This window comes from Sardina pilchardus, chromosome 17, assembly GCF_963854185.1.
Source record: "Sardina pilchardus chromosome 17, fSarPil1.1, whole genome shotgun sequence".
Taxonomy (NCBI): Eukaryota; Metazoa; Chordata; class Actinopteri; order Clupeiformes; family Clupeidae; genus Sardina; species Sardina pilchardus.
Genome location: NC_085010.1, coordinates 2,976,617 through 2,988,636, shown reverse-complemented (window position 1 = coordinate 2,988,636; position 12,020 = coordinate 2,976,617). Strand labels below are relative to the sequence as shown.

Sequence of the window (12,020 nt, the reverse complement as noted above, 5' to 3'; positions counted from 1 at the left end):
TTGGGCGAGGTGTGATGCACAAACGGACCTGCCCTTCTCCCCAACTGTCAGAGTAGCGTGTGTGTTCTAAGCTGTTTTTTTGCGCAGTGGGAATGGTTCCATTGCCTTCATTTACCCTTGGAGGTGGAGCCGCCCTGCCTGTTTATGGGTGTGAAGGAACGCACTCATTGATTTTCATTAAGCTCCGTCCGTGTCTGGCATGAGAGAGGCTCCTGTCCCGCCCGCGTCTGGGTCTGCGTCTGCGTCTCCAGCTCCCAGCGGACTCGGCGGCGCTCGCTAGCGTAGCGCGTGGCTCTGCCCAGCCATATGCTCCTCACAAACCCCGCGCATGTTTGGGCTCCACTCGCCCGCCAGCCTACCAGCCTGCCTGCCTTCGCGCCGCGCCGGGATAAACGCGTCAGGTGTCAGCGCCGAGTTTGTACAGTGCAGAGTAAACACACAAATGCATACACTCGTTTTCTCCCTCACCTTCACTCCCCCCCCCCCCTTCTCTCCCTTTCCCTCAATCTCTCTCCCTCCCTCCCTCTCTCTCTCTCTCCTCCGCCGGCGTTGCTCCTTCAGTCAGTCGACAGGCGTGCCGCCTCATCAGCTCTGCTGTCAGCGTGGGGTGATGCCGGCTGTTTGACTGCAGCTTTGTGCTGGCATAATATGTACATATGCAGATGAGGCGACGGCGGCGCGCGGAGACGGGGGGCTCAGATGGCTTATCGCCGCGCGTTTAGGTTGAGGCTTATCAGCCGCCACTTGACTGCCTTTTCCCAGGCAGAGGCTGCAGGCGAGACTGAAGGGGCCGCCTTATCGCCGGCCAGATAGGCCTTTAGAGAGGCTGCCGATAGGAGGACATCTTGTTCTCGTCTGCCCTTTAATGCCGGCTCTCTCTCCGCACAATAAAGACCGCTCGAGTAATGTAATGAGTGGATTAAAAAAGGAAAAAGAGCTCGAAAGAAGAAAGGTCAAAGTCGGCAGCGGGGATTTCTCTGGGAGCCATCATAAATGTAAATCACTGAGTTGAGCAAACACTCCACATTTGAGGCCTCTATTCCAGCTCTGTAACCATATCAGGTTCATCTGTTGGGCTGAATATTATTATATTATATATGAAATGTCAAGGTAAAAGCCGCGTCCAGGGGAATTTGAATGATGCCACTCGCCCAAGGCTCACGCCGTATACGAGTGTCTGCATAACTGAGATGGGAGAGCGGCGTGTGAGAGAGAATGGGAGCGGAGAAGAGTCTATGGGAATCTAGAGGCAGTCCTGTTCACCTTGCGCTTTGTGCTCTCGCAGGCCGAGCCAGAGGGATTCTCACACTTCCACTTGTACGTGTGCGCTGCCTTCCTGGTGCGCTGGAGGAAGGAGATTCTGGAGGAGAGGGACTTTCAGGTAAGGGGCTGCAGAGCAGCATCTTTTTTTGGTCCTGTGTGTGTGTGTGTGTGTGTGTGTGTGTGTGTGTGTGTGTGTGTGTGTGTGTGTGTGTGTGTGTGTGTGTGTGTGTGTGTGTGTGTGTGTGTGTGTGTGTGTGTGTGTGTGTGTGTGTGTGTGTGTGTGTGTGTGTGTGTGTGTGTGTGTGTGTGTGTACGTACACACCTCTGCAAGTCCCTGGAGCTGCATAGAGTGTCCTCGCTGAGCCACCTCCATCGTCATTAACTCCAGAGGTCATCGGGTTGCCATGGCTGCATTAGTGTGATGACAGCAGCAGCTGCTGTAAGGTGACATTGCCGCTGCACTTTGGTGGCCATCCCCTTTTACTGCCCGTGTGTCCCTCCTCTCCTCTCCTTTCCTCTCCTCTGTTCTCCTCTGTCCTCCATCTCCTCTCCTCTGTTCTCCTCTCCTCTGTTCTCCTCTCCTCTCCTCTCCCCTCCTCTCCTCTCCTCTCATCTGTCCTCCTCCCCTTTGTCTCTCCCCTTCCCTCCTCAGACTCCCAGTCTGAGTGGCGTGAGTGAAAGCATGGAAGGCAAAGAGGGAGGGAGAAAGGCCAGACCAGACGTCCATCATTGTCAGTGGTGTGTGTGTGTGTGTGTGTGTGTGTGTGTGTGTGTGTGTGTGTGTGTGTCCTGTTCCCTCGGATGATCTTCTCTGTCTGTCCTGAAAAGACCTCCAGTAGTATACTTGCTGGCGGCCCCCCACCGAGCGTCTCCTGGTCTGGTCAAGCCGTCTCAGTGCGTGCATGTGCGTGTCATGGATGCCCCTGTTTTCTAATCCATCAGCCATGAGGTGCTTTTGTTGCTTCTCCACCTCTTCTCTTTTCTCCCATCCCTCTCTCTCTCTCTCTTCATCTCTGTTTTGTGTTTATCTCTCATAGCTCTCTCTCTCTCTCTCTCTTCATCTCTGTCTTGTGTGTATCTCTCATAGCTCTCTCTCTCTCTCTTCATCTCTGTCTTGTGTTTATCTCTCATAGCTCTCTCTCTCTCTCTTCATCTCTGTCTTGTGTGTATCTCTCATAGCTCTCTCTCTCTCTCTTCATCTCTGTCTTGTGTGTATCTCTCATAGCTCTCTCTCTCTCTCTCTCTCTTTTTGTTGTCCCGCGCTGCCCCTCCCTTGTTCATCCTCTCTGTGTCGTTCTTTTCTTTCACGCCCTCCTTCTGTTGCACTTCTTTTTCTTCCCTTCTTATCTCTGTGCTGTCCCTTCATCCACTTTTTCTGTGTTTACACCAAACCCCTCCCTCCTTGTGGCTGTGTCTGGTGCAGATGGAATTGAAATTGTGTGTGTGTGTGGTGGCTGGTGTGTGTGTATATATATATATATATGTGTGTGTGTGTGTGTGTGTGTGTGTGTGTGTGTGTGTGTGTGTGTGTGTGTGTGTGTATATGAGTGTGTGTGTGTGTAGTGGCTGGTGACTAGATGTGTGTGTGTAGTGGCTGGTGTGTAGATGTGTGTGTGTAGTGGCTGGTGTGTGTGTGTGTGTGTGGTTGAATATGCAGGGAGCAGTGGTGCGTGGTGCCGGGTCCTCAGTGTGAATCCCCGCCCAGTTGATTTATTGTGTTTACAGTACCCACTGATTCAGTATTATCCCTCTGCACCACTGCAGACCACGCTGCTTGGCATTCTCCACCAGTGTGCCAGTGGCCAGAGGCATCCATCCTCAACCCCCACCACCCGCACCCCCCACACCACCCCCTGCTGCCCCCCGCCCAGACAGGCCCCAGAGCAGGGCGCTGCGCTCCACCCCTCCCCTCCCCGTCCTACCCCTCCGCCCCCACACACCAGCCTGGGAGATGATCTCTGGACATATGGCTGACCAGCGTCGCTTAGTAGTCGGCTGGCCCAGTTTGCTCTTAACTACACAAACTTACTCCTGGGAGTGGATCAAAATGTCGGACGAACCGGCGACGACTTTCTTTTCTCCCTCCAAAAGCAGTAATTGCATCGCAGCCCAAGAAAAGAAAGTAGAGACGGGCTGAGACTTATGATGAGAAATGAAATAACTCTTCAATCCAACGGTGAGGGATTGATTTTTTTTTCTCCCTCTCTCTCTCTTCTGTGCGAGAAAAGATGTGATAATCACTAGTGTCTTTGGGGAGTCTCGCCTCCGGCATAGCAAATAGACCCCCCTCTCCCTTAACACCCGGCTGCTCTGTAGATACACTCTCGACTCTCCCACCTTTCAACCTACACCACACTGTTTGTCTTTATTCCTGGCGCTCTCGCTACTCCAATTATTTTGGGTGTGGAGGGAAGGGAGGGGGGAGGGGGGGGGGGGCACGTGTGTATCGGTGCCGTTTGGCACACCGCTGATGCTGAAGATGCAGGGAGGAGGAAAGGATACCACACCGATATGTGTTGTGATGTGTTTGTCAGGAGTCATTAGTATTTTCCTTTTCCCTCGAGCCCCTGATGAGAAGAGAGAGTCTCTCACAGTCTCTTTCCCTCCCTCAGTCTTTTTTCTCTCCCTCAGTCTCTCTCTCTCTCTCCCTCTCTCCCTGTTCCTCTTTGTCTCTGCCGTCTGTTGGTCTCTCTGTTTCTTCTCCATCTAATGTTATCTCTCCCTCCCTCTCTCTCTCTTCTCTGGTAGTCTCTTATTCAGAGTCTCTCTTTATTATCTCTCTGTCTCTCTCTCTCTCATTCTCTCTCCTCTTTCTCTTTCTCTCTAGCTGTTGTGTGTATTATTTATTCCCTTATTCATTTCCCTGTGTCTCTGCCCCCCATACACACACACAGACTCTCTCTCTCTCTCTCTCTCTCTCTCTCTCTCTCTCTCTCTCTCTGTCTTTGTGCTCTTTGTTGGGCTCCTCCTCGTACTCCGTGTGCCGTAGTGTCTGAGCCCTCTCCCTCTCCGCGTGTGTCCTGACGCGCTCCGCTCCTCCGCTGGGCGACTCTGCTGATGGAGGCGATCGGGCCGCTGATGGAGGAGCGCGGAGGGCGTGGCGCCACGTCGGTGACCCGCGCGAGACCCCGGCCTCCGCCCGCCCGCCGCCCGCGTCTGGAACCAGTTCTATTCTTGGCAGGTGGCCGCTTAATAAGTCTGACCCAATTAGGCAGAGCAGGGGGAAGACTGGCGCTGGAGCGAGTGAGCGCGCCACTGAGCTAAGCGGAGAGGAGGAGAGGAGGAGAGGAGGAGGAGGAGGAGAGGGAGCGCCGGTGGCAGGAGCAGGGGCTCGGCGTCTCCACGGCTCCCCAGCAGCGCCTCCTCGGCCCCCGCCGCTGACGTGCGCAGATGCTCCCATTAGATTCTCTTGGACGTGACCTTTCCCCAGGGGATGACCACCAGTGCTCGGCCACACACACACACACACACACACTCATGCGGGCGCGCGGCCTGACCTCCTCACGGTCGGCTGCGTCAGCTCACTGCGCTGGGATAGGCTGTGTGTAGCTGTGTGTAGGTGTGTGTAAGTGTGTGTGGCTGTGTGTAGCTGTGTGCTCCTCTGTGCTCCTCCATGGTCCTGCAGAGGCACCCAGTGCACGGCGGCCCAACCCTCTGAAGGACATAAAGTGTAATTAAACGCCAGTGATCAATATCCGCTGTGTGGCCCGCTGAGTGTGCACCTTGAGGAGAGCCAGTGAAAGGCAGTGTGACGCGTGTGTGTGCCTGTGTGTGTGTGTGTGTGCTTGTGTGCCTGTGTGTGTGTGTTTGTGTTTGTCAGCCTCTGTGTTAATGGCTGCTTAAGTGAGCATGGCACAATAATGGCGTCTCCTCTTGCGTGCCGCTGGCCCGCTGTAGTAACGTGGCAGCCTCGCTCCAGCCTGTGCACACCGCGCCAGTCCGTCCAGGTGAGATGGACAGCTCAAGCGAAGGCACGTTTCGCCGCTCGTTTCCCCCCCCCCCCCCCGACTCTGCGACTGCAGTCTTGGCCCGAGCGGTCGGCGTCTCCCCCGCAGTGCTGCCACCACAGGGCACAGGCGCCCAAATGTCAGACCCCGCTGGCATTTAGCGAGGTCAATATGCAGCAAATGAGCTCTCATTAGGGGTTTGTTTATGGCATAATGGGAAGCCCTTTCTGCAGCTAATGAAACAAACAGAGAGAACTTTCTCTCCCCCTCGCCCCCTGATTAGCCACGCCGTCTCTGCAGCCGCTCCCAGCACCGCTCCTCACACACACCGAGAGCAGCCGAAAAGACGGGGAAAAAAAATAAGGAAAAGGAACATTTTAGATGACACAACTGGTGGCGTTCCAGAGTAAATGCGAGTTAACAAATGGCCTTCGGACGAGCAGGCGTGTTTTTTGAGGCCGTTCCGTAAACGGGGCCTTTTCTCCCCCTCACCTGCTGTCGCCGTGGCACCCAGCATGGTGCCAGGTCTCACCTGGGCCAGCGGTCCGGTCGGGACGCGGTGTGGGAGTTGTTGCCCCCCGCTACCTGACAGCGCCACACCGTAGGGGGGGAGGAGGGGGGCGCCTGATGTGCCATATGTCCTGCTGCCCTTACCTGTGCACCTGCTCCGGTGGAAACACCTTCATAAATAAAGCACCGCTGATTAGCCTGCCCCTCCATTCATCTGGCCCACGGCTAGAGGCAGGACAGGGGTCACGAGGTGAATGCACACACACACACACACACACACGCACACACACATGCACACACACACACACACACACACACACACACACACACACACACACACACACACACACACACACACACATGCACACACACACATACACGCACACACACACACGCGCACACACACCCAGGGGTGAATATACGATGGTGGGTGGCATCACACAGACGAGCCGAGTCCCACGCCTGCACTGTGTCACCTGGCTCCATGCTCTCCCAGGCGTGTGCACACGGGTCACCCTCTCCTTGGCTAATCTGTGCCTTTAGGTCTCTAATGTTGTGACACTGCACTCAGCAGGAGGGAGCTCGGGAGGAGGGTGTAGGGCAGCGAGCAGCGATGCATTGTGCAAGTGAGTAATCCTCCTGCAAACTCTGAGAAGGATCCCTTGAGTAAGGGTGGGGGTGAGAGGGCCAGAGGTGTTGCAGATAGAAATCAAGCTTCCACTCAGTCATCTCTGTGCTTTGCCTGATTATTTGGGCCTGTTTTTTTTTTTTTTTTAGGTGCACAATCTGTCGAGATAAGTGCACCAAACAGAAAATCTGTGTGGTCATTACCAACATCATAGCGTGAGCTTGAGCTCTAATTTAGAGAACTGTTTCAGAAGAAAGGCTATGTGGCCCTCGTCACCCATCTGCGAGGGGTGTGTGTTATTGCAAAGCTCTAGTGTTTGATTTACACTTTCTCTCTCAACTCCGTAATGAGGAATATTGTTAGCTTCTGGTACAATTAAGGGAGTTCAGAACTCTGGTCTATTTTTACTGACGTGCCATTGAATTACTCATATATTGGCTCACTGTGCACAGAGGGCGCCTGCGTGCCTTTTACTGATTCTCTGTTGGCCACCCAGCAGTGTTATGTGCAGAAGTGCAACCCCATTTTGCAAGATTTCAACACACACACACACACACACACACACACACAATACTGCGTTTCCTTTTACTCATAGCAGGTGCTTTGATCAAGTGAAACTTGGGCCCAAGATAATATATTTACAGATGTGGAATAACTAAGAGATCTTACACTTTCGTAAGTTCTCACTCTGGCTCCTGGACAGAAATGTTAATACAAACAGATGGACAGACATGCCTCCTCAAATTTATTTATGTATGTTTTTTAGCCAGCTGTTATTCAATTAAATTTCTTGTGGAAGAGATTTGGCTTCAAGAAAGATCATTTACTTTGCAAGTTGCTTTTGTGAGCCGCTTTGTGAGCTTTTGTTGTATCTCTTTTGACATTTTGTCATAGATGTACCTTTAATATTATTGAGCACATTGTTCCTGTATGTGTTTTAGTCTTACTCTGTTATTTATACAGCATTAAAGGTATTATCATGAGGCATTTCACTCCATCGTTTCAGGTTCTTTATATGGCCCTGTTTCATCATTATTATTTTCTGAAAGAAGGATTTTTAAAGTCTTCCAGTCTTTTTCAGGTGTGCACTACTAGAATTCGAATAAGCACACACTAACTCATGAATGCCTTGATTCATATTGGTCAGTTTTGTTCAGACGAGAGAGCGGATGGAAGAGCAGTAAACTGTTGTGGTTAGAGGCCAGTTGAGACACCATAAGGACATGGCTCACTCTAGAAATGAGTCCATGCTGTTGGCCTTCATTATGCCTCAACATTAACCAGCAGCTGGCTGCTCACTATGTTTTTGTCTTGCTCCACCTCAGGTGCCTTAACCAGCTGAACTAAAGGGATTTCCTGTCTTTGTGAATAACTTAGAGTCGACAAATTCTTAATTTGTCATTAGAGAGAGAGGGGGGAGTGTAAGTGGAAGCATTGTACTGGGGCTTATTTCTTAGGGCGAATGCACGCCCGCCCAGTCGGTAGAACGCTGTGAGTTGGTTTTGGTTGTTTTTCAACAAAAGTAGGCATAATGAGACTTGTTTACCCAGGAGCGCTGGAGAAGGCTTTGTGTGAAATGAGTCATGTAGCTAAGGACAGACTGCGCTGAGATACTCGCACAAAACGGAGATGAGGAGGCCTTTCCCAAGTTTACTTCTTTTTCCCATTTTGTGTTGACTCACCACTATGAGACACTGCACTTACTTTCTTTGGAATCAGGACATTTCAGTGAGGGGATTGTCACATCCATGATTCAGTGATGGAGAATATCAGCAGAACTGCATGAAAATCCATTACATTGGCTTAGAGTGCTTTGATTCTGAGCTTTGAGAAAAATCCAATATCACTTTGTAATACCTAGATGGAAAGTAGATCTATTGTTCAAAGAGATCTTGTGGCATTTTCTCTTGATTAGGCTCAGTGATGCATGTCTGCAAAAGGTGCCAGTTGCTAATATCTGTTAACTAAAGGATGCGTCTCCATCTATTTCAGACGTCCCGCTCATCATAGAAGGCTCTGCTCTTGCAGTATTACTCTTGTCATTTGCCAATGGCTCTCACTGAGTTATAGTGTTGACTCTATTAGGGGTGTTGCATTGAAAGATGAGCCAGCGTAAACTCCCCTTGATTAATCGAGGCCCCGTCCCATTCATCAGAAAACTTGTAATTTTGTCCAAACTTGGGCGCCGACTAGAGAGCCTCATTTAACGCTTCCAACCTGATTGATTATCTCTCAGGCAAGTCTCCTCTGAATGAGCGCCGGCCCCCCCTGTAAATGTGCTTTAATACAGTGTAGTCATGGAGCGTCTCCAGGGGGCAGGGAATCTATTCTGGAAGATGGCCGCGCACAAAAGACAAGCGACGGGTAAATAAATAAAAATAAAAATGAAAAGAGTTAATATCCTGGCAGTAATTCGGGCCGTGGGCCCTGGCCAGGGTCCACCCTTAGCGCTGGGAGGTGTCTCGCACTGCTCTTTCTCTCCCAAGCTTTGATAAACAAAGCCGTTTAGAGGAGGTCGCTGGAAATCAATCAGGCCCATCCTTGTTGTGACCACACGGGTGCTTGAGATGCAGGCGATCCGTAGGTGTTTGACTGAGTGAGCTGATCTGGTGGATGCTCTTGAGACCCCTGATCGATCCGCACCAACTCAGGGTGGTGGGATTGAAGACGCGGGGGCCAGAGAGTGCGCCCCGATGTTAATCCTCTGCAGCGTCTAGTCCATCACAAACCTCAGAACAGCAAGTGGTAATCACCCCCCATACCTCCGCACGCACCCAGCCGCCACCCCAAGCAGCATAGCGGGACAAGCTCGCCATGGTCCCCGGCAGAGCCGTGCGCTGGCGGCTATCATTAGAGGGTTGTCATGGCGCTCGGCCCGTTTATCAGTCTGAGCGCGGCTGCGTTCGCACGAGCCCGAGCCCGCGCCGCCCCGTAAATAATGAAGCCACGCGCCGGTCGTTATCTGCTCCGAGCACGGCGGGGAGGACCAATCAGAGAGGCCCCTTCATTTCACTTTTTCCAGCAGCACAATTCAATCACGCCGCACACGATAAACAAACAAACCTACACAGGCGAGCAAACAGATAATGCCGGGGAGCGCACGCCCGCTTCAGAGTCATTGAGCCAGCAGTGTCGCCAGAGGAACATGCCCGTCAGCGCCGTATCTCTCCCAGAGCACACCTGCCTCCCTGTCTATGCGAGTCCCCACCTCATGTGCTCTGTGCCCACCAGCCTGTGGTGCCAGTCAGCCCAAGCACACGCCGGCTGTCCTCATGCCTGCATATGATTCCCTTATTTGTGTGTGGGGATGCTCTGCTGTAATCACCGGATGATGTTTAAACGGTTCAACTCTGCTGTGCCGTATTAAAGCCCATTAAGTACAGCAGCAGCAGAGGCAGAGGGAGGCCCATCATGGACTGACTGTCAGCCACTGTCTCTACCGGGAAGCTGTTTGGACTTGCCCCGCGTCTCACTAGCAAACAGCCTGTTGTTTGGAGACGGAAGGGTCAGTGTCCAGTCAAGCAGTTTTGAACATCTAAATGTCATCGACCTTAGATAGTCATACTTTTACTTGCTTGGCTGGACTCCTGTCCTCAGTCAGCTCTGTTTGTTTCAGTGCAGGAGCACATTGTGTTTTCTTGAGTCCTCCCAGTGACTGGCTGAAGTAAAGCATGTGGTCAGGCTTGAAGCCTACCATTACGCTCATTAGCTTATTTCAAGCTCACAGCTGTGTGTGTCTGCCTTCAGTCTCTGGTTCCTTGAGTGCATGGAGGTGGACTAATGCATGGGCAGTTGGTTGATTATGCAGTATATTGTGCAAGCTCATTAGACTTCATTAGCTGTTTCATGGGCTGCCTAGATGACTCAACTATATAGACGGACTTGAGGTCACATCATGAAATTGCTGGATTAATTAGAGAGGAATATCATATGCTCTTCAGAAGGAAAATGATGTTGATTATTAATTTTGGCAGTTATACGGGGTCATTAGGTTTGACAAACACCCTAATTAGGTCTCAGTTTATACCATCATAATTGTCGTCAGCTTCTTTGATTAAGTGTAGCCCGCCTGTTTGGGATAAAGATACAATTGGCGACTTAACAGACTAAATTTGAGTTATTGTGAGAAAAGATAAATGTTTTTATTATGAAGTGTTCAGTATGTTTACCTGTTGACTGGTGATTATGATTCATCTTTTTTGTTGTTGTTGCTAGGCAATTATGGCGTAAATGATGAAAAATTCTCCCAATCCATATATCTCATTCTAAGCAGCAAGTATGTACTGTAACTTTAAGATGTGGTAGTCATCATGGAAAGAAAGCCTGACAGTTTATTATGTTACGAATCCTTCATTTTAACGTGATGCTTCCCAACCAACAAAAGAATACGAAACGAGACTATTCCATAAAGTGTTGTGTGTTCACGTGTCCAGGTTGTTGTTGAGGTGTGTTTTTGTAGATGATTAGTTTTGGGACGTGAGGGACAGCTAAATGTGTGGTGTTGTCATGAGCTGTCCAGGCTATTCACTCTGTAGTTTGATGGACCAGCACGCAAAACTCCAAAAAATAAAGGAAAAGCTTTCGCAGCACACATAATCATAGATTACAGTATGTGATTATTTGTCATCACAAATAATCCTGCCAATACACACCAGTTAGCATACCACAAAATTTTGCTGCCAGCTATTGTGTTGGTAGTACAAATTATGTATTTTAGATAGTTATATTGACTGCTGTTCTAATGTGTATTTTAATAAGAAAAAAGAAAATGCATAGAATTAAATGGAAAATAAAAATGTAGAGCTTTTTAGAAGGCTTTACAAAATATTATGCATGGACAAACAATGCCATTAAAAAGTGCATCATTGCTGTTGTTAAATCCTCAGTAGTTTGCCTTAAGCGGTGTCTTATTTAATTGACTTGATGTTTGTGATAATCATTAGATATAAACCTATTTTATGAGATGCCTTCAGGGGGAAATGTAGAGGAGATTGGGGAGCTCACTTCCTTTTTACCATGGTTTATTAGTCCTTGTGATACCGTTGGATGTAGTTGAAACGTTTTGGCTTAAATGAAGCTGAACTCTGTGTGTCTGTGTGCTTCTGTGTGTGTCTGTGTGTGTCTGTGTGCGTGTGTGTGTGTGTCACTGTGTGTGTGTGTGTGTGTGAGTGTGTGTGTGTCACTGTGTCTGTTCCATTCCGAATCGTAGCGTTAGATTGAGTGTTAACTCTGATTGGCAGCCTTGTGAGTGTGTGTTGCGGCGAGACCGTTGTGTCTGTTTCCCTCCTTTTCTTTGGCTGCGCGAGTGCGCCCTCGCATCTGATGGAGTGCTAACCAGAAGGGTTCACCTTTATCAGGGGCTGTGGATTGGGTGAATTAGGCTGGGAGATTGAGGCTGCGGCTCCACGCTAAGCCCCTCTAATGCAGTGATTGACTCCGAGGGCTGGCAGGGCTGGCGGCGAGCCTGTGCCGGCCGTGAGTGAATTAGAGTCGGCTCGCTATATTTAAGAGAAGGGAGGGGCCGCCGCCAGGGTCGCCGTGACGCCCGGCCCAGCGCAGATATACTGATGGATTGACAGCGCGCCGGCTCTCTGGTCAGCGAAGGCCGGATTGGGGAGCAGCGGCGAGCTGATTGAAAGTTTTGAGATGATTTATACGAGCCGTGCAGGTCC

General features: G+C 50.5%; 1 protein-coding gene across 3 annotated transcripts in view; it reads left to right on the top strand.

Moving 5' to 3' along the window:
* The window catches only part of tbc1d22a (TBC1 domain family, member 22a), a 91,004-nt gene that overhangs the window by 76,889 nt on the left and 2,095 nt on the right, over window positions 1-12,020 (top strand). For all 3 annotated transcript variants that reach the window (XM_062518131.1, XM_062518132.1, XM_062518130.1), the window contains one exon: window positions 1,286-1,381. In XM_062518131.1, coding sequence (XP_062374115.1) covers window positions 1,286-1,381 — 96 coding nt within the window. The remainder of the gene's footprint in view (window positions 1-1,285; window positions 1,382-12,020) is intronic.